At 36.0% G+C, this 22,679-nt stretch overlaps 1 protein-coding gene across 2 annotated transcripts in view; it reads left to right on the forward strand.

Moving 5' to 3' along the window:
• The window catches only part of LOC115628073 (5'-3' exoribonuclease 2 homolog), a 64,055-nt gene extending 62,107 nt beyond the window's left edge, over positions 1 to 1,948 (forward strand). For both annotated transcript variants that reach the window (XM_030524046.1, XM_030524047.1), the window contains exons 7-9: positions 28 to 209; positions 298 to 450; positions 1,722 to 1,948. In XM_030524046.1, the coding sequence (XP_030379906.1) occupies positions 28 to 209; positions 298 to 450; positions 1,722 to 1,897 (511 nt within the window). In that variant the 3' untranslated portion in view covers positions 1,898 to 1,948. The remainder of the gene's footprint in view (positions 1 to 27; positions 210 to 297; positions 451 to 1,721) is intronic.
• Positions 1,949 to 22,679: the final 20,731 nt, after the last annotated feature.

The following is a 22,679-nucleotide window of genomic DNA, read 5'->3' on the forward strand; positions in this document are numbered from 1 at the left end:
TTGTAATATTTGCTTTATTATTTTCAGCACTCTACAATCACCTATACCTGGTCTACCTGATATTATGAACAACAAAATTGTAACACTGCGATTCAGGGATCCTAAATATGATGATGACTTTACTTTTCCTGCCAAAAGACTTCCAAACGCAGAGGACCCTCCACAAGTTTTACCTATTGAAAATCACAAAAATCGTGGACCTATGATAGGTAAAGACAGATTAATTAATAACGCGTTTTCAAGAGCACGTTTTCCTTTCTCCTTCTGGATGACAGATTTCTTTCAATTTATTTATAGGATTTAACGTAAGCTTACCTAGATCCTATCTCCCACAAGAAGCCCATCGAATGGTAACAACCAGCATGGGTATACAATATAATAGAGCTTACAACAATAATTGTAACAATACTAGTAACTATTCTAATAGTTATAGCTACAACCAAGAACATGGTAAGTAAAATAAAATTTTACAAAACCGTATTATTCGTTATAGTAGCTTGTTGTGAAAATGGAATGTTTTACCCGTTTTTAGGAAATTACCCTTATATTCTTTGAAAGAGTCTTTCATCTAGTGTCCTTGTGCGGATTTGATAAATTTGCTGATCTACTGCTTAAATGTAATATGAAACAAGAAAGGAAAATTTATTTTAAAAATTCATCACAAAGTTGAACCAAAGCAGCAACAACAGCAATAGCTGCGGACAGAGCTGTGGGCAGAGCTGCAGGCAAAGCATGGGCAGCGATTTTATTTATGGCTATAACTTTCTTCAGAATTGACCAATCATGATGCAACGCAAAAAAATCAAACTCTCTTCTGTATGCTACATACATTCGCAAAAAACTAGTATACCCTTTCACCTTTTGGGTACAGGGTATAACAAATGGAGAAGCTAAAGTCGGGTTTCCCGACATTGAAACACTCTGTACATATGTACGTGTAGTAAAAATGTTTCTTATACATATTAACCCCTTTGGTATTCGAACTCAACTAAGGCGTGTATAACTGCACACTAACATACTAATTGCATCTATGCGTGTTAATGCATGTCTATGTGTGTCTGTGTGTATGTCTTTTGTGCCCGTGCAAAGCAGTAACAACAACAGCTGCGGCCACTGCTTGCTCATATATAGATATATGGGTATAACTTCCTGTTAAATCGGCCTATCATAATGAAACTTGGTAAACGGACTTATCAGTAACTGGAGGTATTTGCAACATTTGAGTTCGAAATTCCAAGAATTACGGGATTTATGGAAAATCAATAATTGCAGCAGAGAGGGGTGAGGGAGGGAAATTCCAAAATACACATTTTCTGCGTGTTCATTGGAGGCATTTATACTAAAATGTGGAGTCCCCAAGTCATATAGTTTCCGTGATATAGGTGATAATACGAACGGTGTTACGGAAATACCCCATTATCGGGCAAGTTGGGGGGAAAAAAACAAACTTGCTCAGCGTACACACAAGAAAACTTAGTTAAAAAGTTGGTGTTTCTAGGTCTTGTAGTCTCTGAGATCCAGGTTTCATACGGACAGACACACGGACGGACGGACCGACAGACAGGGCTAGATCGACTCGTCTCGTCATGCTGATCAAGAATATATAAACTTTGTGAGGTCTGCCACCCCTCCTTCAGCTCCCACAAACCTATAATAAATACACATTATATACGTGAAAATATTTTTGCATACGAATAATGTCTTTTTTTACACTACTTCAGCACACTATTCTCGGGGCGCTAATTACTACAGACCTTATAATCCAAATTATAACTCCGGACATCCTGACTCAAGCTCCCATCAGCAAAGAAACTTTACCTATGGACCAAGGAATTCAAATAATCGGAACTTTCCAAGGGCGCCGAGGCCTCATCAATCCAATTACAAGAGATTTTAAGGAAAATCCCAAACGTGTAGATGGTTAAACATTTTATATATTTACTTTGAATAAAAAAAAAAAAAATATATATATATATATATATATATATATATATATATATATATATATATATATATATATATAAAGAAAGTTGCATACTTGGTTTTTTGAATATTTTCTTGGAGACTGAATTATTGGGGCTTTTTTGGGGCACAAGAGGAAACCGCGTCAACAGCCCACAGCCCAAACGGTAAGAGCTAGAAAGCTGAAATTTGGGGTCAAGTATCCTATCATAGTGTATGTGCGCACTAAGAAGGGATTTTGGAAAATTCGAGCTCCAAAGGTGGGAAAACGAGCTCCAAAGTTTGTTTGAAAAATCTTCAGTTTTCCACCAATCAACTTTAAATTTGATTTGTATATTCTATAAAATAATACAAACAAAACTGCATACTCGGATTTCTGGTGGAACTTGAATTATTGGGGTTTTAATATTTATTCACCTTTTCAAATGAAAAGTTTGTGTTATAAATTTTTTCCGACCGATTTCAAATTTGGGGACTGTAATCTACGTAACTAAATCTACAAGTTTGCGTTCAAGGTTTTTAAAATATGCATTTTACAAATGCAGGCAGAACAAACAATACAAAATTTCAAACAGTTGGGGACAACTAAGTATATACACACACATACAAGCAGCTGTTCGTGTAGTTGCGTGCAATTGATTGAAATAGCCAAGCAAAATGTGAGACACTAATGTGTGAATGTACACACATACATATGTACACATCTATGTACATGTACACATCTATGTATGTATGTATGTTCATTCGTCTTGCACTGACAGAGCCTAAAATGTTAATTAATTAAAAAATTATTTAACATTTTTAAAAGTCATTTTTTCGTTGTTTAGTACATTTGGCATTATGGTTTTCATTAGTAACTTTATGCAGCAACAACAAATTACAAAGAACGCAAATATCAAATAGTTGGGGACATTATATACACACACTCACACACAGAACAATCAACAGTTCGTGTCTATGTGTGCGGTTCTCTACGTACGGTTGAAAAAGTAAAGAGAAACATACATGCTTATGTACATACATATGTATGTATGTATGCCTGTGTACGTACATACATATATAGCATGTATGTACATTCGTATGTATGTACGTATACATTGGACCATCGAGCACTGTTGTTTGATTGTAATAAATAATGTTCTATGGTTTTAAATCAAATTTTTAAAACGAAAAACAACAATTGCAAGTCATTAGCTCGCGCTTCTTCTTTCGTTTTGATCATTTACGCCTGTTAATTTCAAAGGCAAAATGCCAAAAGTGTACAGTTACCGTCGCTAGGCAACGACTGCGTAAGCGATAGTAAAGCAGAAACCGAAAGCGGACCTACGCATATTCTGCTTCGCGTTGCGGCAGATGTACGTATGTATGTTTGTATATGATTTGTTCTAATTGATCTCAATAAATTATAAGATGTTATTATTTAAATTTTCTGTTAATTGCATTCAAACTTCGATGGAATTATTGATTGTATCGATGGATTCAACTATCGATAGTTTTGATGCTCTAGCACATAGCAGAAACACACCTTTTACATTCACAAAGATCATATTTGGAATTGAAGACACAAATTAGTGTTGAATTAAAAAATTTAATACATACTTTTATATGTATGTATGTATGTATATAGGCGGATAACGCCTGCATGAAAAATTTAAATGTATGTACATATCAGCGTTGCCGAACGCTCCAATTTTGGTGGGACGTCCCGATTTATAAATCAAAATTAAATGTCCAGCGTCGGTCTTTTCGGGGATAACTCGACCGTGCGTACAACATGCTGAGAAAGGACACAGTTAAGTCAGGACTGGCAGTCCGCCCGGTGCGTAACGAAGATATGTACATATGTATGTATGTATGTACGTATAACCATACATAGTACTTATTGTACTATATTTGCTATTTGGAAAATTAACTCTTTAAAAAACTTTAGAGCGTCGAAAGAAGAAAAAGTTTTCTATATGTATATGGTAACAAGCAAATCGAATGCCAACATTCAAATTGCGGCCCAGTCTTGCGAAAGCAATGAACACATACACTCACATACATATATATGCCTTTGTAGACAATTAACATATGGATGTACATACATATGTATGTGCCAAGTCCAATCAGACAGATTTGGCCGCTATTTAACTTGCACTCGTTACCTGTGTATAACTTCCCTGGGGAAGTGGGCACTGCATCGCCAGCTAGCGTAAATAAGGAGAGTTCTAAACCAAATATCTAGACCACTCGTTGCTGCACAACCAGATGGCAGCAATAACTCCAGACCCAATGTCCAGTGTCCAACACGTCACAACGAAAAGTCCACCCGGGGGCGCCAAAATGATCGCTCAGATCATGCAATATTGCCGGTATGCAAAAGTATAAATGGTCCCTCGTCGCGACGATCCAATGAGAACTGTATATAAGTCGCTTGTGGACTTATACAACAAATGCACAGCTGACGCACCGAGAACCACAGGAACAGCGAAATAAAGCAACCACACAAATCAATTTCAAATTTCCAAGTGTTTATTGCTAGCCGTGCAAGGCTTAGCATTTGCATAACAAATGTTGTGGATCTTATGTTAACAGCGAGAGCAAGAGAATATAAACAGCTGTTACATTAAATTACAATTATTATTATAACAACTTAAATCTATAATTCAAGTGACTTATATCTACAATTCAAATATTTACAACAAACTTAAATCTATACTTAAGTATAAAGGCATGAAATGCCCAAACAATACCTATATTTTTAGTTCATTTATGATTGCCTAAAGCTCATATAGAAGCCCCTGTTTCAGGGTCTATAATTTTAGCTGGGATTATATTGAAATTAGGAGGATATGGTTTATAACGGGTTATTTCTTTTTTGCAGTTATTAAATTTAAAATATAGATTTATTTGAATTAGTATTAGATTAGTAGGAGGAGCATTAGTGAGATTAGTTTGTTTACGTCAAACTGATTTAAAGGCTTTAATTGCTTATTCTTCTGTTGCTCATATAGGAATTGTTTTAGCTGGGCTATTAACAATAAGATATTGAGGATTGTGTGGTTCTTACACTTTAATAATTGCTCATGGTTTATGTTCTTCTGGGGTTTTTTTGTTTAGCCAATATTTCTTATGAACGGTTGGGAAGTCGTAGATTATTAATCAATAAGGGGTTATTAAATTGTATGCCTTCAATAACTTTATGGTGATTTTTGTTGAGATCTTCTAATATAGCTGCTCCTCCTACCTTACATTTGTTAGGAGAAATTTCATTATTAAATAGAATTGTGAGATCATGAGTTTCAATATTTATATTGTCTTTTTAATCTTTTTTTAGAGCTGCGTATACTATATTTATATTCTTTTAGACAACATGGAAAAAAGTTTTCTGGGGTTTATTCATTTAGAGGGGGTATAATTCGAGAGTATTTATTAGTTTTATTACATTCATTACCTTTAAATTTATTAATTATGAGAAGAGATTTTTGTACTTTATGGTTATATTTAAATTGTTTAATAAAAATACTAATTTGTGGTGTTAGTGATATGAAATAATTCATTTTAGATCGGGAAATATTTATCAATTTGTAGAATTAGATTTGGTAATCCAATTTTTATTAGATTTTCATTTTTTTTTTGGCAATAAATTTTTTATTAAATGATTTAGTTTATTTTATTGAATGAGAAGTTTCTTTAAATTCGATAAATATTGTTATATTGTTATAACTTTTTAATTTGATTGGATAAGTTTATTGTTTATATCTTTTGTATTGATAATTGCTTCATTAGTTATTTTTTATAGAAAAGAATATATAAGAGATGAAAATATTAACCGTTTTATTATATTAGTTTTAATATTTGTTATCTCAATAATATTATTAATTATTAGTCCTAATTTAATAAGTATTTTATTGGGGTGGGATGGATTAGGTTTAGTTTCTTATTGTTTAGTAATTTATTTTCAAAATATTAAGTCTTATAATGCTGGGATTTATCAAAAATTAGTACAATATTCACAAATTTTATTTATTATACAGAATAGTAGTTTAAAAATTTATTTATTATTATTTGTTTTTTGAATTTTAATTTTATATAATTTTTATATTTTTTTTTATACCCTGTACCCAAAGGGTACAAGGGTATATTAGTTTTGTGCGAGTGCACATGGAACACACAGAAGGAGGCTTGGTAGACCCCACAAAGTATATATATTCTTGATCAGCATGACAAGCCGAGTCGATATAGCCATGTCCGTCTGTCCGTCTGACCGTCTGTCCGTCTGTCTGTCCGTCTGTCTGTCCGTCTGTCTGTCTGTATGAACGCAAGGATCTCCGAAAGTATAAGAGCTAGAATAACCAAACTTGGTATACAGATTCTCCTGAGACCGAGAAAGGACAAGTTTGTTCATTTTTTCTGATCCAACCCCCCACTCCCCCCCTATTACCAATTTTCTATAACTCCCATAATTCTTGGAATTTTAAACTTAAATTTGGTAGTCACATTAGGTTAGTAATTATATATCCGTATACCAAGTTTCATTATGATAGAATGATCAAAAAGAAAGTTATAGCCATATAACCAGGCCCAATGCACACATACATACATATGTACAAGTACACAAACACGCATAAGGCAGGATTCTGATGTAAATGTAAATGTATCTATGCATGCATGGAATATTTTATATTTAATTTGGTTAATTAATTAAATTAATTTAGTTAAATTAAATTAATTAATTAATTTAATTAAATTAATTTAATTACTTTTTTGTGGGGTGGTACAGGGTATTTAAGAGTTGAGCCTGCTCGACTTTAGCATTCCTTTCTTGTTTATTATCTAAATAGCTTAAATATAGAGTGTGACATTGAAGATGTTAAGGAGATTAATTAATCTTTGAATATAGATAATTGTTATAAGTAATTTATAAAAATTAAGAATTTTATTTTTACAATGAAAATGTATAGTTTTATTTTAAACTATATAAATAGACTAGCAGGTCTTGCCCGTCTTTTTGCTGGGATTTATCAAAAATTAGTACAATATTCACAAATTTTATTTATTATACAGAATAATAGTTTAAAAATTTATTTATTATTATTTGTTTTTTGAATTTTAATTTTATATAATTTTTTTATTTTTTTATTATCTAAATAGCTTAAATATAGAGTGTGACATTGAAGATGTTAAGGAGATTAATTAATCTTTGAATATAGATAATTGTTATAAGTAATTTATAAAAATTAAGAATTTTATTTTTACAATGAAAATGTATAGTTTTATTTTAAACTATATAAATAGACTAGCAGGTCTTGCCCGTCTTTGCTGGGCTAAGTAAAATGTGCTTATAATGATAAATTTATTTACTATATGATATTCTTCTTTCGACGCTCTCTAAAGTTTTTTAAAGAGTTCATTTTCCAAATAGTAAATATAATACAATAAGTACTATGTATGGTTATACGTACATACATACATATGTACATATCTTCGTTACGCACCGGGCGGACTGCCAGTCCTGACTTAACTGTGTCCTTTCTCAGCATGTTGTACGCACGGTCGAAATATCGCCGAAAGGTCCGACGCTGGACATTTAATTTTGATTTATAAATCGGGACGTCCCGCCAAAATTGGAGCGTTCGGCAACGCTGATATGTACATACATTTAAATTTTTCATGCAGGCGTTATCCGCCTATATACATACATACATACATATAAAAGTATGTATTAAATTTTTTAATTCAACACTAATTTGTGTCTTCAATTCCAAATATGATCTTTGTGAATGTAAAAGGTGTGTTTCTGCTATGTGCTAGAGCATCAAAACTATCGATAGTTGAATCCATCGATACAATCAATAATTCCATCGAAGTTTGAATGCAATTAACAGAAAATTTAAATAATAACATCTTATAATTTATTGAGATCAATTAGAACAAATCATATACAAACATACATACGTACATCTGCCGCAACGCGAAGCAGAATATGCGTAGGTCCGCTTTCGGTTTCTGCTTTACTATCGCTTACGCAGTCGTTGCCTAGCGACGGTAACTGTACACTTTTGGCATTTTGCCTTTGAAATTAACAGGCGTAAATGATCAAAACGAAAGAAGAAGCGCGAGCTAATGACTTGCAATTGTTGTTTTTCGTTTTAAAAATTTGATTTAAAACCATAGAACATTATTTATTACAATCAAACAACAGTGCTCGATGGTCCAATGTATACGTACATACATACGAATGTACATACATGCTATATATGTATGTACGTACACAGGCATACATACATACATATGTATGTACATAAGCATGTATGTTTCTCTTTACTTTTTCAACCGTACGTAGAGAACCGCACACATAGACACGAACTGTTGATTGTTCTGTGTGTGAGTGTGTGTATATAATGTCCCCAACTATTTGATATTTGCGTTCTTTGTAATTTGTTGTTGCTGCATAAAGTTACTAATGAAAACCATAATGCCAAATGTACTAAACAACGAAAAAATGACTTTTAAAAATGTTAAATAATTTTTTAATTAATTAACATTTTAGGCTCTGTCAGTGCAAGACGAATGAACATACATACATACATAGATGTGTACATGTACATAGATGTGTACATATGTATGTGTGTACATTCACACATTAGTGTCTCACATTTTGCTTGGCTATTTCAATCAATTGCACGCAACTACACGAACAGCTGCTTGTATGTGTGTGTATATACTTAGTTGTCCCCAACTGTTTGAAATTTTGTATTGTTTGTTCTGCCTGCATTTGTAAAATGCATATTTTAAAAACCTTGAACGCAAACTTGTAGATTTAGTTACGTAGATTACAGTCCCCAAATTTGAAATCGGTCGGAAAAAATTTATAACACAAACTTTTCATTTGAAAAGGTGAATAAATATTAAAACCCCAATAATTCAAGTTCCACCAGAAATCCGAGTATGCAGTTTTGTTTGTATTATTTTATAGAATATAAAAATCAAATTTAAAGTTGATTGGTGGAAAACTGAAGATTTTTCAAACAAACTTTGGAGCTCGTTTTCCCACCTTTGGAGCTCGAATTTTCCAAAATCCCTTCTTAGTGCGCACATACACTATGATAGGATACTTGACCCCAAATTTCAGCTTTCTAGCTCTTACCGTTTGGGTTGTGGACTGTTGACGCGGTTTCCTCTTGTGCCCCAAAAAAGCCCCAATAATTCAGTCTCCAAGAAAATATTCAAAAAACCAAGTATGCAACTTTCTTTGTATTCTTTTATTGATTTTAGAAACCAAGTTTAATCGGTCTATCGGTTGAAAAATGAGGATTTTTCAATTTGGAGCTCGTTTTCCCCTCGTTTTCAAAAATCCCTTCTTAGTGCGAACCTACACTATGATAGGATACTTGAGCCCAAATTTCAGCTTCATAGCTTTTACCGTTTGGGCTGTGCGTTGATCACCAATCAGTCAGTCAGTCAGCCAGGACAAACTGTTTTATATATATAGATTTGTGGGTATATGACTGCATAATTTACACGTATATATTTGCCAGCTTACATATATATATATATACACATATATCTATATATACATATATATATATATACATGTGAGTTTGACGCTTCCCGAAGAACGCGTCGTTCGTCTGAAGATGTAAGTGCCTTTTTTGTGCGTCCTTTCATATTTTTCCCGTACATCAATGGGTTTTTGAAAAAATTTCCAACAACAGGCTTGCTTTTGTTAATTTTTTCGGCAATTTGTCGTATATTCATGTCACACTCCCTAAATGCTAATATTTTGCCCTTTTCTTCAGAAGTGAGTGTTTGACCACGGCCCATTTTGGTTTGTTTTTAATCAAAATATATGTATTTTAATAAAATACAACCTTCTGTGTTCATAGTTGCACACACACTAAAGTTATCTTCTTTGTCCCCATTCAAGTGCATGGCAAAAACTGTGTGTTTTTAGCATAGTCGAAAGCAAAACAGTGATAGTCCATAACGGTTAATTATTAAAAGCTAACTGTAAATTTGTACAGTTCCCTGATGCTGCATTCTAAGTGAAACACCAAAGCATTTGAAGGTAGCCCTTTCCCCAAAATAGAAAAACACAATACAAATGCTAGAAAATCTTGTCCCTATTCAAGTGCATGGCAGTGTATATATATATATATATATATATATATATATATATATATATATATATATATATGCATACATATATACATTTGTGTTTGTACATATAACTGCTGTACTTTGGACAATTGCTATACCAACGTACCGCAAGAATTTGAAAGCGCCAAAAGTTAGAGGTCAGCGCGCCTTTTCTCTGTGCCGTTTGATTTTGGAGTCTGCCTTTTGCGCTCTTTTCGTTATTGCCGCACTGGTCTAGCAACTGCAAGCTAGAGTCAATATCGCTTGCTTGTGCATTGTTGTTGCTGGACTAATTGCTAATTGTTCTTTGCGCTGCTTGCGTTGCTTACAAGCCGTTGACGTGCGTCGCTCAGCTAGCGTCGATGTCATTTCGTTTCCCTTACGCACATATTGTTGTTGCGTGGGTTCGCTGCTATCGTGCAGTTTGCATATTTGTCCAGCATCAATTCTAACAGCTGCGCGTCTCTCGCCTCTGTTATTTTTCAGCAGCAAACAGTTAAAGACTCGTTACAAACATGCCGTCAAAACGCTTCAAGCAAACCTATAGCAAGGTATCGGATGATTTGGAGTCGAGCAAGTTCGATGCATTACTGCAATCACATACAAATGTTGTCAGAGACATAGAAATGCCACTAAGCCCATTGAGTCTGTTGAAATGGAGTGCCGGTTGAAAATTTTAATCAGATATATTGACAGAGCGTTCAATCTGCAGGAAGAGTTGGATCAAATCGAGCCGGTCTTAGCCTCAAGAGCAGATTTAGAAAATTTGCGCGTCACGACGGAAACGCTACTTCTGAGTAAAGGTGTTCGGCCTAGGCCTCAGCGGGACAGCCTGGCAAACTTCACAATGTTTGGATCAGGTTGCCATAGCAAGCAGCTGCCGTCGATGAAACTCCCAAAATTCAGTGGCGACTATTCGGAGTACAAAAATTTCATTGGTCTGTTCGAAAACTTGGTTGACCATGACGCATCTCTGACAAATATAGAAAAATTTAACCACTTGCTATCTTGTTTGGACAAAGAAGCGCTTGGCACAGTCAAAGCTTATTAAGTGACTGATGCCAATTATCCAAAGGCGCTAGCAGCATTAAAACGAGTTTATGACAATAGTTGCCTAATCGTTTTCGACAGCGTGTCCAAGCTGTTCGACTTGGACAAAATGCCTTCTGCTTTATCTTTGCGCTCCTTAATATATAATGTAAGGGCAATTTATGAATCGCTGTTGTCATTGGGTGATGAGAAGCAAGTAGCAAACGTCATTCTCATACATTTGGTTATGGGTAAAGTTGACTCCATCACTCGATCCAAATGGGAAGAGGGCCTCGACTACAGTCAACTTCCATCTTGGGAAGAATGCGAGGCCACTCTTAATAAACGCTACCAGCATCTGTCTGCTGAGGAGGCATCGTCTGGCCGGCCTAAGAAGCCAAGTTCCGATGGATCAAAAAGTAGTGGTAAAACGGCGTTGGCAGTAGCACTGCCAAGTCACCCATTGTCCGTTTTGTCAGTCGAATTCGAATTCTCAGCGATCGCTAGAGACGAGCGTTTCAAGTTTGTAAAAAGGGTCCAGTTATGCATTAACTGTTTACGGAAAGGTCATACGACTAAATCCTGCAATTCTGGTTGTTGCAGAGTCTGTTCGAGGCCGCATCACACGCTCTTGCACAAGTACGAATATAGTGCAAACACTTCGCAAGCAGCGGGTTCTAGTCAAACGTTGGTAGCACAATCTACAGTACCAACGGAAACGTCGGCAGTGAACCACGCCACGACGGTGACCAACCAAGTAATTTTGGCAACAGCAATTCTTAAGGTAATGGACCAGTCAGGGTCCTACCAATGAGCCAGGGCACTGTTAGACTCTGCTTCGCAGGTCAATTTTATGACCGAGGACTTGGCCAGAGTTCTAAAGCTGAAGAGGGAGCGCAAGGATATTTGTTTATTAGGCATAGGCAAATGAAAGTCTGAAGTACGTCATATCGTTCAAACTTCTATAGTGTCTCGAATTGACAAATTTGAGGTGACGGCAGAATTCGCAGTATTGAATAATATTTCTTCCTACCAGCCTGAGAAACTGGTAGTAGACGTTGAGGTGCCTAATGGATGTGAACTGCAATTCCACCGGCCGCAACGCATAGATCTGCTACTCGGAGCAGATGCTTTTTATACTCTGTACATGAAATGTACAGAAGTATATTAGGTTTGCGGGAGCTGAAAAATGTAACAGGCAGAAGGAGGCGTGGCAGACCCCACAAAGTATATATATTCTTGATCAGCATGACGAGACGAGTCGATCTAGCCCTGTCTGTCTGTCTGTCCGTCTGTCCGTCTGTCCGTCTGTCAGTCTGTCCGTCTGTCCGTCTGTCCGTCCGTATGAACACCTGGATCTAAGAGACTATAAGAGATAGAGACACCAAATTTTGCACAAAGATGCGTTATGTGTGTATTCTATACGAGTTTGTTTTATTTTTTTGATTTCCCCCCCCACTTCCCCCCTATGGGGGTTTTCCCGATTTTCCATTCGTATAATCGCCTATATCTCGGAGACTATAAGACCTAGGAACACCAAATTTTAGTCCCAGATGCCTTATGTGAATACGCAGAAAATGTATATTTTGGAATTTCCCTCCCTTCCCCCTCTACCCCGCAAATCGTAACTCCCGTAATTCTTGGAATTTCGAACTAAAATTTTGGAAATACCCCCAGTTGGTTATTATACGTCCGTATACCAAGTTTCACTATGATAGACCGATTTAACAAGAAGTTATAGCCATAAATATATTTGCTGCTGCAGCGCTGCTCAAGCGCTGCCCGCGGCTGTTGTTGATGTTGATGTCTGTTTGGTTGACTGCGAAAATGCTTACACAGACACGAATAGATGCGCATAGGCATACATACACTCACACAGACGCAATTGCTATGTAAATGTGCAATTATAAACCCTTTACGTGAGTTCGAATACCGAGAGAGGTAAAATCGATCAAATTTTTTTTTTATTTTCTTAATTTTTTTATTTTCTATAATTATTGTAAACATATGTACAGAGTATTTCAAAGTCGGGACACCCGACTTTAGCTTTTTTACTTGTTTTGAGTTGCTACGAGAAGGGCAAATAAAAGGTACCAGCGCCTCGCCGGCTTTGCAATCTACGGCACTTGGCTGGATTGTGGCTGGTCGTTGCCGTTCTGCAGGGTCAACTGAGATGCCGTCAACATCGCTCGTGAGCTTAAAACAGAGCTCTTTGTCAAATCCAGAATGTCAGGAACTAGATAGTCTCATCCGTAAATTCTGGGAGTTGGAAGAAGTTCCAAATTTGTCCGATCAAAGTTTGTTCACCACAGAACAAGTGCTTTGCGAGAAAACATTTCTCGAATCGGTCAATCGCTTACCCTCGGGCAGACTGACTGTTTCTTTGCCATTCAAATCTAGTCCCAAAAGTCTCGGAAATTCGTATGAGACAGCCTTAAGGTGGTTTTTGGCTCTGGAAAGAAGAATGGCAAAGCAGCCTGATACGCAGTCGATGTACATTACCTTTATGAAAGAGTACATTTCGTTGGGCCATATGAGTGCCGAGAGAGCCGCATTATTTTATACCATACCAATGTGTGCTAAGGCCACAAAGCACATCAACAAAGTTGAGAGTCGTTTTCGACGCGTCTAGCAAGACGTCGTCACAATTGTCTTTAAATGACATTCTGATGAATGGTCCAACCATACAGCTATGTCTATACTAACATTGTTGCGATTTCGGCTTCATCTATTTGCGCTGTCGGCAGACATTGCAAAAATGTACCGACAAGTCGCATCGCAATTTCCAGCTTATTATTTGGAGAAGCAACTCCACTGAACCACTCCAATTGTATCGTTTAAACACGGTAACATACGGTACTGCTTCGGCAACTTTTCTGGCAATCCGTTGCTTAAAGTACCTGAGTGAGCTACATGCTGTTTCGCATCCTTTGGCATCAAAGTCGCTTGTTAGCGATTTCTATGTAGATGATCTGCTATCTGGAGCAGATACAGTGGAAGAATTGCGAATGCTACGGAATGAGATAGTTTCAGTGCTCGAATCGTTCGGTTTCACTTTAACGAAATGGGCATCAAATTGTGAAACATTTAAAGCATCGCCTTCTGACGAAATGGTGATCGGCCATCAGGAGGATACGAAGACGTTGGGGTTCATTTGGAGCCCGCGTGAAGACGTTTTTAAATATTCGATTTCGAACATGTCGATAGACATTGCACCCACCAAGCGCTCGATATTATCGTTTATATCCAGATTGTACGACCCGCTTGGTTTACTTTGTCCGATTATCACTCGACCAAAAATTCTGATGCAGGAAATTTGGCTTCAAAAATCCGCTTGGGTTGACCAAATTCCAGACCATTTACTGTCCGACTTGCGAGGCGATACGCATTCCCCGATATGTCGGCGTCACCAAAGGCACAAAATATAAGGTTCATGGCTTTGCTGACGCTTCGACAAGGGCTTATGGGTGCTGTTTTTACCTCCGAATTGAGCGAGAGCACAGAGTAACTGTGAATTTGCTTACTGCAAAGTCGAAGGTAGCGCCTCTAAAGACAAAGTCGGTGCTACGCTTAGAATTGTGCGCAGCACTCTTGCTCGCAAATTTGTGAAAGAAAGATCGGCATCTTCTCCATGTGCCTGTTGACCAAATCGTATTTTGGTCTGATTCAGAGGTAGTCCTGCATTGGTTGCAAACTCATCCTTCACATTTGAATACATTTGTCGCCATTAGAGTTGCTACCATACAGGAATTGACATCAGACGCCACTTGGCGCCATGTACCGACGGCAGAAAATCCAGCTGACTTAACTTCGCGTGGTTGTACCACTGCAGAATTGATTGATTCACATTTGTTTGGTGGTCTAAAGTTTTTACAAAGTGACCAGAACCTTTGGCCAACTAATTCTCACATTAAGTTGACCAAAGAACAATCAGTGCTGGAGAAGCGGAAGAATGCGACGGTTCTCATCGCGGCCGATAATGCTTCAAATCCAATTTTGGATTTAATTGAAAGGTCGTCGTCGTACTTAAAAATTCTCCGCATAGTGTCGTACATGTTTCGATTTATAAACGGAAAGGGGTCAGGACACACACCGCTTGCGCCAACTTCGGCTGAATTGCACTTCACTTTGTTGGCCGAAATAGTCAAATTAGACAAGTCGGTGATCCTGCAACCGTCGTACCAAAAGCTTTATCCATTGCTGAGTCCGTATCAGTATGGAAAGCGAACTTTGATGTTGGAACGAGTTGGCGGGCGTTTACTCAAAGCGCCGTTGCCGCACAATGCGAAATTCCCATTACTTATGCCAAAGGGATGGCGATTTGTTAATTTATATTTGCGGTACTTGCACCTTACCAATTGCCATGCAGGCCCTCGTGCGCTCTTGGCTATTCTTCGCCAGAATACTTGGCTGGTATAACGGCGATAACTCTAGCTCACCTACTCGTAGGTGGAACGCTCGTGCCGCTGCCAACCGGGTCAGGGCAACCCGTGAGAGACGACAGGCTGACCTACTTGCAACGCTGGCAGTTGATCTCAGGCGTCAGGCAGCGGTTTTGGACAGACTGGTCCAAAGACTACCTGTTGAGCCTGCAGCAGCGCCAAAGGTGGGCAGTAGGTTGGCCAAATCTGGAAACCGGAACAGTAGTACACGTCCACGAGGACAACGCGCCGCCTCAGGAGTGGATGCTGGGAGTCGTTCAAGAGACGATAAAAGGCGCAGATGGAAAAGTGCGCGTGGCGACGATAAGGACGAAGGCGGGCGTATTTAAAAGGACTATGCATCGCTTGGCGCCTCTACCAGTAGAGCTGTTTTGAAGCGAATCGCTTCAACGCGGCCGATGTATGGGCATTTCATACCTTTATACTTAAGTATAGATTTAAGTTTTTTGTAAATATTTGAATTGTAGATTTAAGTCATTTGAATTATAGATTTAAGTTGTTATAAGCAATAATTGTAATTTAATGTAACAGCTGTTTATATTCTCTTGCTCTCGCTGTTAAGATAAGATCCACAACATTTGTTGTGCTAATGCTAAGCCTTGCACGGCTAGCAATAAACACTTGGAAATTTGAAATTGATTTGTGTGGTTGCTTTATTTCGCTGTTCCTGTGGTTCTCGGTGCGTCAGCTGTGCATTTGTTGTATAAGTCCACAAGCGACTTATATACACATTTCATTGGATCGTCGCGACGAGGGACAATTTATACTTTTGCCTACCAGCAATATTGCATGATCAGAGCGATCAGGTATCTTTACTAAAAACGCAAGATTTATACAAAAATATAATAAATCATAATTAAATAAATAGTTATTAATTAAATAAAAATTTATAGGTCCTATAAAATTTATTAAATAAAAAATCCCGATTAATATAGGCAATGATACTAATAAAGTATAAAATAATAAATATACCCCAGCTTGCAACCGCTCAGGTTGATAGCCCCACCCTAAAATTAAAAATAACGTAGAAATTAATCTACTTTCAAAAAATAAATAAATATAAATAAATTTCTTCTACTAAATGTTAATACTAATAATATAACAATATTTAATAATAATAAATTCTTATAATTATTGTACTTAACAACTCTTTCACTTGCTAATAATATTAAAGAACAAATTCATAAACTTAAAATAATTAACCCGTAAGAAAGTATATCACAACCTAAAAAAAAAGAAATTTTGATCAGTAATTTATAAAATTATTTATTAATAAAAATATAAATCTAATAAAAAGTAATAAAACCTGCACCGTTATAAATCTAAATTTTATAAAACATACTGGTAATAAAAAAATTAAAAACAAGATAGAACGCTACAGTCGAGCAAGCCCGACAGTAAAATAGCCTGTACTCTCCACAAAAAAGAAAAATTAAAAAAAAAATAAATTATTAAAAAAAATTAATGAATTAATTAATTAATTAAATTAAATTAGAATACATGTTTATGTTCAGTTTTAACAGCATACATTTACATCACGTACCTATGCGTGTTTATATGCGTGTATGTATGCAGAACAAAGTTGAACCAAAGCAGCAACAACAACAACAGCTGCGGGCAGCGCTGCCGACAGAGCTGCAGGCAGCGCATGAGCAGCGATTTTACTTATGGCTATAACTTTCTTCAGAATTGACCTATCATGATGAAATTTGGCATACGGACACATTAGTACTAACTGGATGTACCTACCAAAATTAATTCAAAATTCCAAGAATTACGGAAGTTATAAGAAAAAACACGAATTGCGGGGGAGTGGGGGGGTGCATCGAAAAAAAAAACTCAAACTCGTACTTTCTCGGTCTGAGGAGAATATGGAAACCAAGTTTGGTTATTCTAGCTCTTATACTTTCTGAGATCCTTGCGTTCATACGGACAGACAGACAGACGGACGGGCGGACAAGGCTATATCGACTCGGCTTCTCATCCTGATCAAGAATATATATACTTTGTGGGGTCTGCCACGCCTCCTTCTGTGTGTTACATACATGCGCACAAAACTAGTATAGCCTTTCACCCTTTGGGTATAGGCTATAAAAAATTAATTTTAACATTTTTATATAATACTAAAAGATTTAAAATAATCATTACCGTACGAATTGTAGAAACTAAAATAGATAAACCTAAAGCCCCTTCACATACACTAAAAGTTAAAAATATTATTCTAAAATAATTTTCAAAGCCCAATAAACTTAAATATATAAATAATAAAAAAAATAATAATACAATAAATTCTAAGCTCAATGATATAGAAAGTAAATGTTTTCGGTTAGAAACAAAACAAAATAAAGCCATAATAAATAAAATTATAGGTAAACCAAAATATAAAATCATAATCATTAGTTTTAATAGTTTAATAAAAACATTGGTCTTGTAAATCAAAAATAAGATTAATTCTTTTAAAACTTCAAGGGAAAAGAAATTTCTTTTTCATTAATCCCCAAAATTTATATTTTATACTAGCAGGTCTTGCCCGTCTTTGCTGGGCTAAGTAAAATGTGCTTATAATGATAAGTTTATTTACTATATGATATTCGATGCTCTCTAAAGTTTTTTAAAGAGTTCATTTTCCAAATAGCAAATATAGTACAATAAGTACTATGTATGGTTATACGTACATACATACATATGTACATATCTTCGTTACGCACCGGGCGGACTGCCAGTCCTGACTTAACTGTGTGCTTCCTCAGCACGTTGTACGCACGGTCGCTTACGCAGTCGTTGCCTAGCGACGGTAACTGTACACTTTTAGCATTTTGCCTTTGAAATTAACAGGCGTAAATGATCAAAACGAAAGAAGAAGCGCGAGCCAATGACTTGCAATTGTTGTTGTTTTTCGTTTTAAAAATTTGATTTAAAACCATAGAACATTATTTTTTACAATCAAACAAGAGTGCTCGATTGTCCAATGTATACATACATACATACATACGAATGTACATACATTCTATATATGTACGTACACAGGCATACATACATACATACATATGTGTGTACATATGCATGCATGTTTCTCTTTACTTTTTCATACATAGACACGAACTGTTGATTGTTCTGTGTGTGAGTGTGTGCATATGATGTCCCCAACTATTTGATATTTGCGTTCTTTGTAATTTGTTGTTGCTTCATAAAGTTACTAATGAAAACCCTAATGCCAAATGTACTAAACAAAGAAAAAATTACTTTTAAAAATGTTAAATAATTGTTAATTAATTAACATTTCTTGCTCTGTCAGTGCAAGACGAATGAACATACATACATACATACATAGATGTGTACATGTACATAGATGTGTACATGTACATAGATGTGTACATATGTATGTATGTGTGTACATTCACACATTAGTGTCTCACATTTTGCTTTGGCTATTTCAATCGTTTGCACGCAACTAAACGAACAGCTGCTTGTATGTGTGTGTGTATGTATACTTAGTTGTCCCCAACTGTTTGATATTTTGTATTGTTTGTTCTGCCTGCATTTGAAAAATGCATATTTTGAAAATCCTTGAACGCAAAGTTATAGATTTAGTTACGTAGATTACAGTCCCCGAATTTGAAATCGATCAGAAAAAATTTATAACACAAACTTTTCATTTGAAAAGGTGAATAAATATTAAAACCCCAATAATTCAAGCTCCACCACAAATTCCGAGTATGCAGTTTTGTTTGTATTCTTTTATAGATTATAAAAATCAAATTTAAAGTTGATCGGTGCAGAAATGCAGAATTTTCAAACAAACGTTGGAGTCCGTTTTCCCCCCTTTGGAGCTTGAATTTTCCAAAATCCCTTTTTAGTGGGCACCTTCACTATGATAGGATCCTTGAGCCCAAATTTCAGCTTCATAGCTCTTGCCGTTTGGGCTGTGGGCTGTTGACGCGGTTTCCTTTTGTGCAATTCTGAATTCTGTTTAATCTATTATATTAAATAAAAATAAGTAATTTTCAACTAAAATTATTATTTGTAGCAATTCCTAATTGATTTTTATAGCCTGTACCCAAAGGGTGAAAGGCTATACTAGTTTTGTGCGCATGTATGTAACACACAGAAGGAGGCGTGGCAGACCCCACAAAGTATATATATTCTTGATCAGGATGAGAAGCCGAGTGGATATAGCCTTGTCCGCCCGTCCGTCTGTCTGTCTGTCCGTATGAACGCAAGGATCTCAGAAAGTATAAGAGCTAGAATAACCAAACTTGGTTTCCATATTCTCCTCAGACCGAGAAAGTACGAGTTTGAGTTTTTTTCGATGCACCCCCCCACTCCCCCGCAATTCATGTTTTTTCTTATAACTTCCGTAATTCTCGGAATTTTGAAATAAATTTTGGTAGGTACATCCAGTTGGTACTAATGTGTCCGTGTGCCAAATTTCATCATGATAGGTCAATTCTGAAGAAAGTTATAGCCATAAGTAAAATCGCTGCTCATGCGCTGCCTGCAGCTCTGTCGGCAGCGCTGCCCGCAGCTGTTGTTGTTGTTGCTGCTTTGGTTCAACTTTGTGCTGCATACATACACGCATATAAACACGCATAGGTACGTGATGTAAATGTATGCTGTTAAAACTGAACATAAACATGTATTCTAATTTAATTTAATTAATTAATTCATTCATTCATTTTTTTTTTAAATTTATTTATTTTTTTTTTAAATTTTTTTTTTTTAATTTTTCTTTTTTGTGGAGAGTACAGGCTATTTTACTGTCGGGCTTGCTCGACTGTAGCGTTCTATCTTGTTTTTGTTAAGAAATGTCGAGTTTCGCCCGTTTAAGCAATAAAGAACGTGGAAAAATATTGGCACTGCATGATATGGGGATGTCAATACGCAAAATTGCAGTAAATGTTGGTAGAAATAAGAACACGGTGGAAAATCTGTTAAAACATCCCGAAAACCATGGAAAAAAAGACCAATTCCGGACGCCCACCTTTGGTTGATAACCGGGACAAAAGGCGCATTAAAAATCTAGCGGTCAAGGAAAACATCAGCGCATCGCAAATACGCAGCAAAATGTCTCTAGAGATATCCACGAGACGTGTGCAGCAAATTTTAAGAAGCTCAGAGAATCTCTATATATAAAACAGTTTGTCCTGACTGACTGACTGACTGATTGCCAATCAACGCACAGCCCAAACGGTAAGAGCTAGGAAGCTGAAATTTGGACACAAGATCCCTCTTATAGTGAAAGTGAGCACTAAGAAGGGGTTTCGGAAAATTCGAGCTCCAAAGGGGGAAAACGAGCTCCAACGTTTGTATGAAAAATCTACAATTTTTATCCGATTAACTTCAAACTTAGTTTGTATACTCTCACAAAGAATACAAAAAAACTGTATACTTGGATTTTCAATATTTTTCCTGCGGCCTGAATAATAATGATTTTCCGGTGGAAAATTCGGTAAACGAAAAGCTATTTGCAATCAACGCACAGCCCAAACGGTAATAGCTAGGAGGCTGAAAATTGGACACATGTTGTCTTCAGTGGTGTAGGTTTTGGTAGATTCGAACGCCAAAGGGGGGCTCCAACGTTTGTAGGAAAAATCTAAAATTTTCATCCAATTAACTTCAAACTTAGTTTGTATACTCTCAAAAAGAATACAAGAAAAACTGCATACTTGGTTTTTTACCATTTTTCCTGGGGCATGAAAAAGAGGGGTTTTCCGTGGAAAAATTGAAACACAATCAACACCCCACAGCCCAAACGGTAAAAGCTAGGAAACTGAAATTTGGGCTCAAGTATGCTATCATGGTGCGCACTAAGAAGGGATTTTGGAAAATTCGAGCTCCAAAGGGGGGGAAAGTAGCTCCAAAGTTTGTTTGAAAATTCTGCATTTCTGAATCGATCAACTTTAAATTTGGTTTTTATAATATATAAAAGAATACAAACAGAAATACTCGGTTTTTCGAAATTTGTGTTGGAGCTTGAATTATTGGGGTTTTAATATTTATTCACTATTTCAAATGAAAAGTTTTTGTTATAAATTTAGTCCGATCGATTTAAAATTTGGATAATGTAATCTACGTAACTAAATCTACAACTTTGCATTCAAGGATTTTCAAAATATGCATTTTACAAAAGCAGGCAGAACAAACAATACAAAATATCAAACAGTTGGGGACAACTAAGTATACATATACACACATACAAACAGCTGTTCGTGTAGTTGCGTGCAAACGATTGAAATAGCCAAAGCAACATGTGAGACACTAATGTGTGAATGTCCATACATATGTGCACATCTATGTATGTACATATGTATGTACATACATATGTATAAAAGTACATTCGTCTTGCACTGACAGGGCAAGAAATGTTAATTAATTAAAAATTATTAACATTATAACATAAACATTTTTATGTTATTTTTTCTTTGTTTAGTACATTTGGCATAAGGGGTTTTTAGGACAACGGACTACAAGGGCGTACGCATGTTGGGCAGGGGGGACATTGCTCCCCTTAGAAAGAATTTCGCATTATGAATTACACCAGCACCATATGTATTACATACGTACATACATATGTACATACGTCTGTATGTATAGTATGTACATATGTACATCAATAAGTATGTATGTACGTATATACATTCTTATATACATATATAGGTTTGTATGTATGCAGTGGGCCATCGAACACTGTTGTTTGATTGTAATAAATAGTGTTCTATGTTTTCAAATCAAAATTTTTAAAACAACAACAACAACAAGTTATTGGCTCGCAAATCTTCTTTCGTTTTGATAATTTACGGCTGTTAATTGCATACGCAAAATGCCAAAAGTTTACAGTTACCGTACACATGCAAATACATTTGTATGTATTTATGTACATACATATGTGTACAGTGAATAATCGAATACAGTATTATAATCAATAACACTCAAACGTTTTTTTTTTCGTTGTATTTCGCATTTAATTTTATTATTGGGGCTTTTTTTATTTATTCACTTTTTCAAATGAATAGTTTGTGTTATACATTTTGTCCGATCGATTTCAAATTTGGGTAATGTTATCAACATAACTATATCAACAAATTGGCATTCAACGCTTGAAATATAGCAATATGTTTTTTA

Source organism: Scaptodrosophila lebanonensis, unplaced genomic scaffold, assembly GCF_003285725.1.
Source record: "Scaptodrosophila lebanonensis strain 11010-0011.00,11010-0021.00 unplaced genomic scaffold, SlebRS2 tig00000101-arrow-pilon, whole genome shotgun sequence".
NCBI lineage: Eukaryota > Metazoa > Arthropoda > Insecta > Diptera > Drosophilidae > Scaptodrosophila > Scaptodrosophila lebanonensis.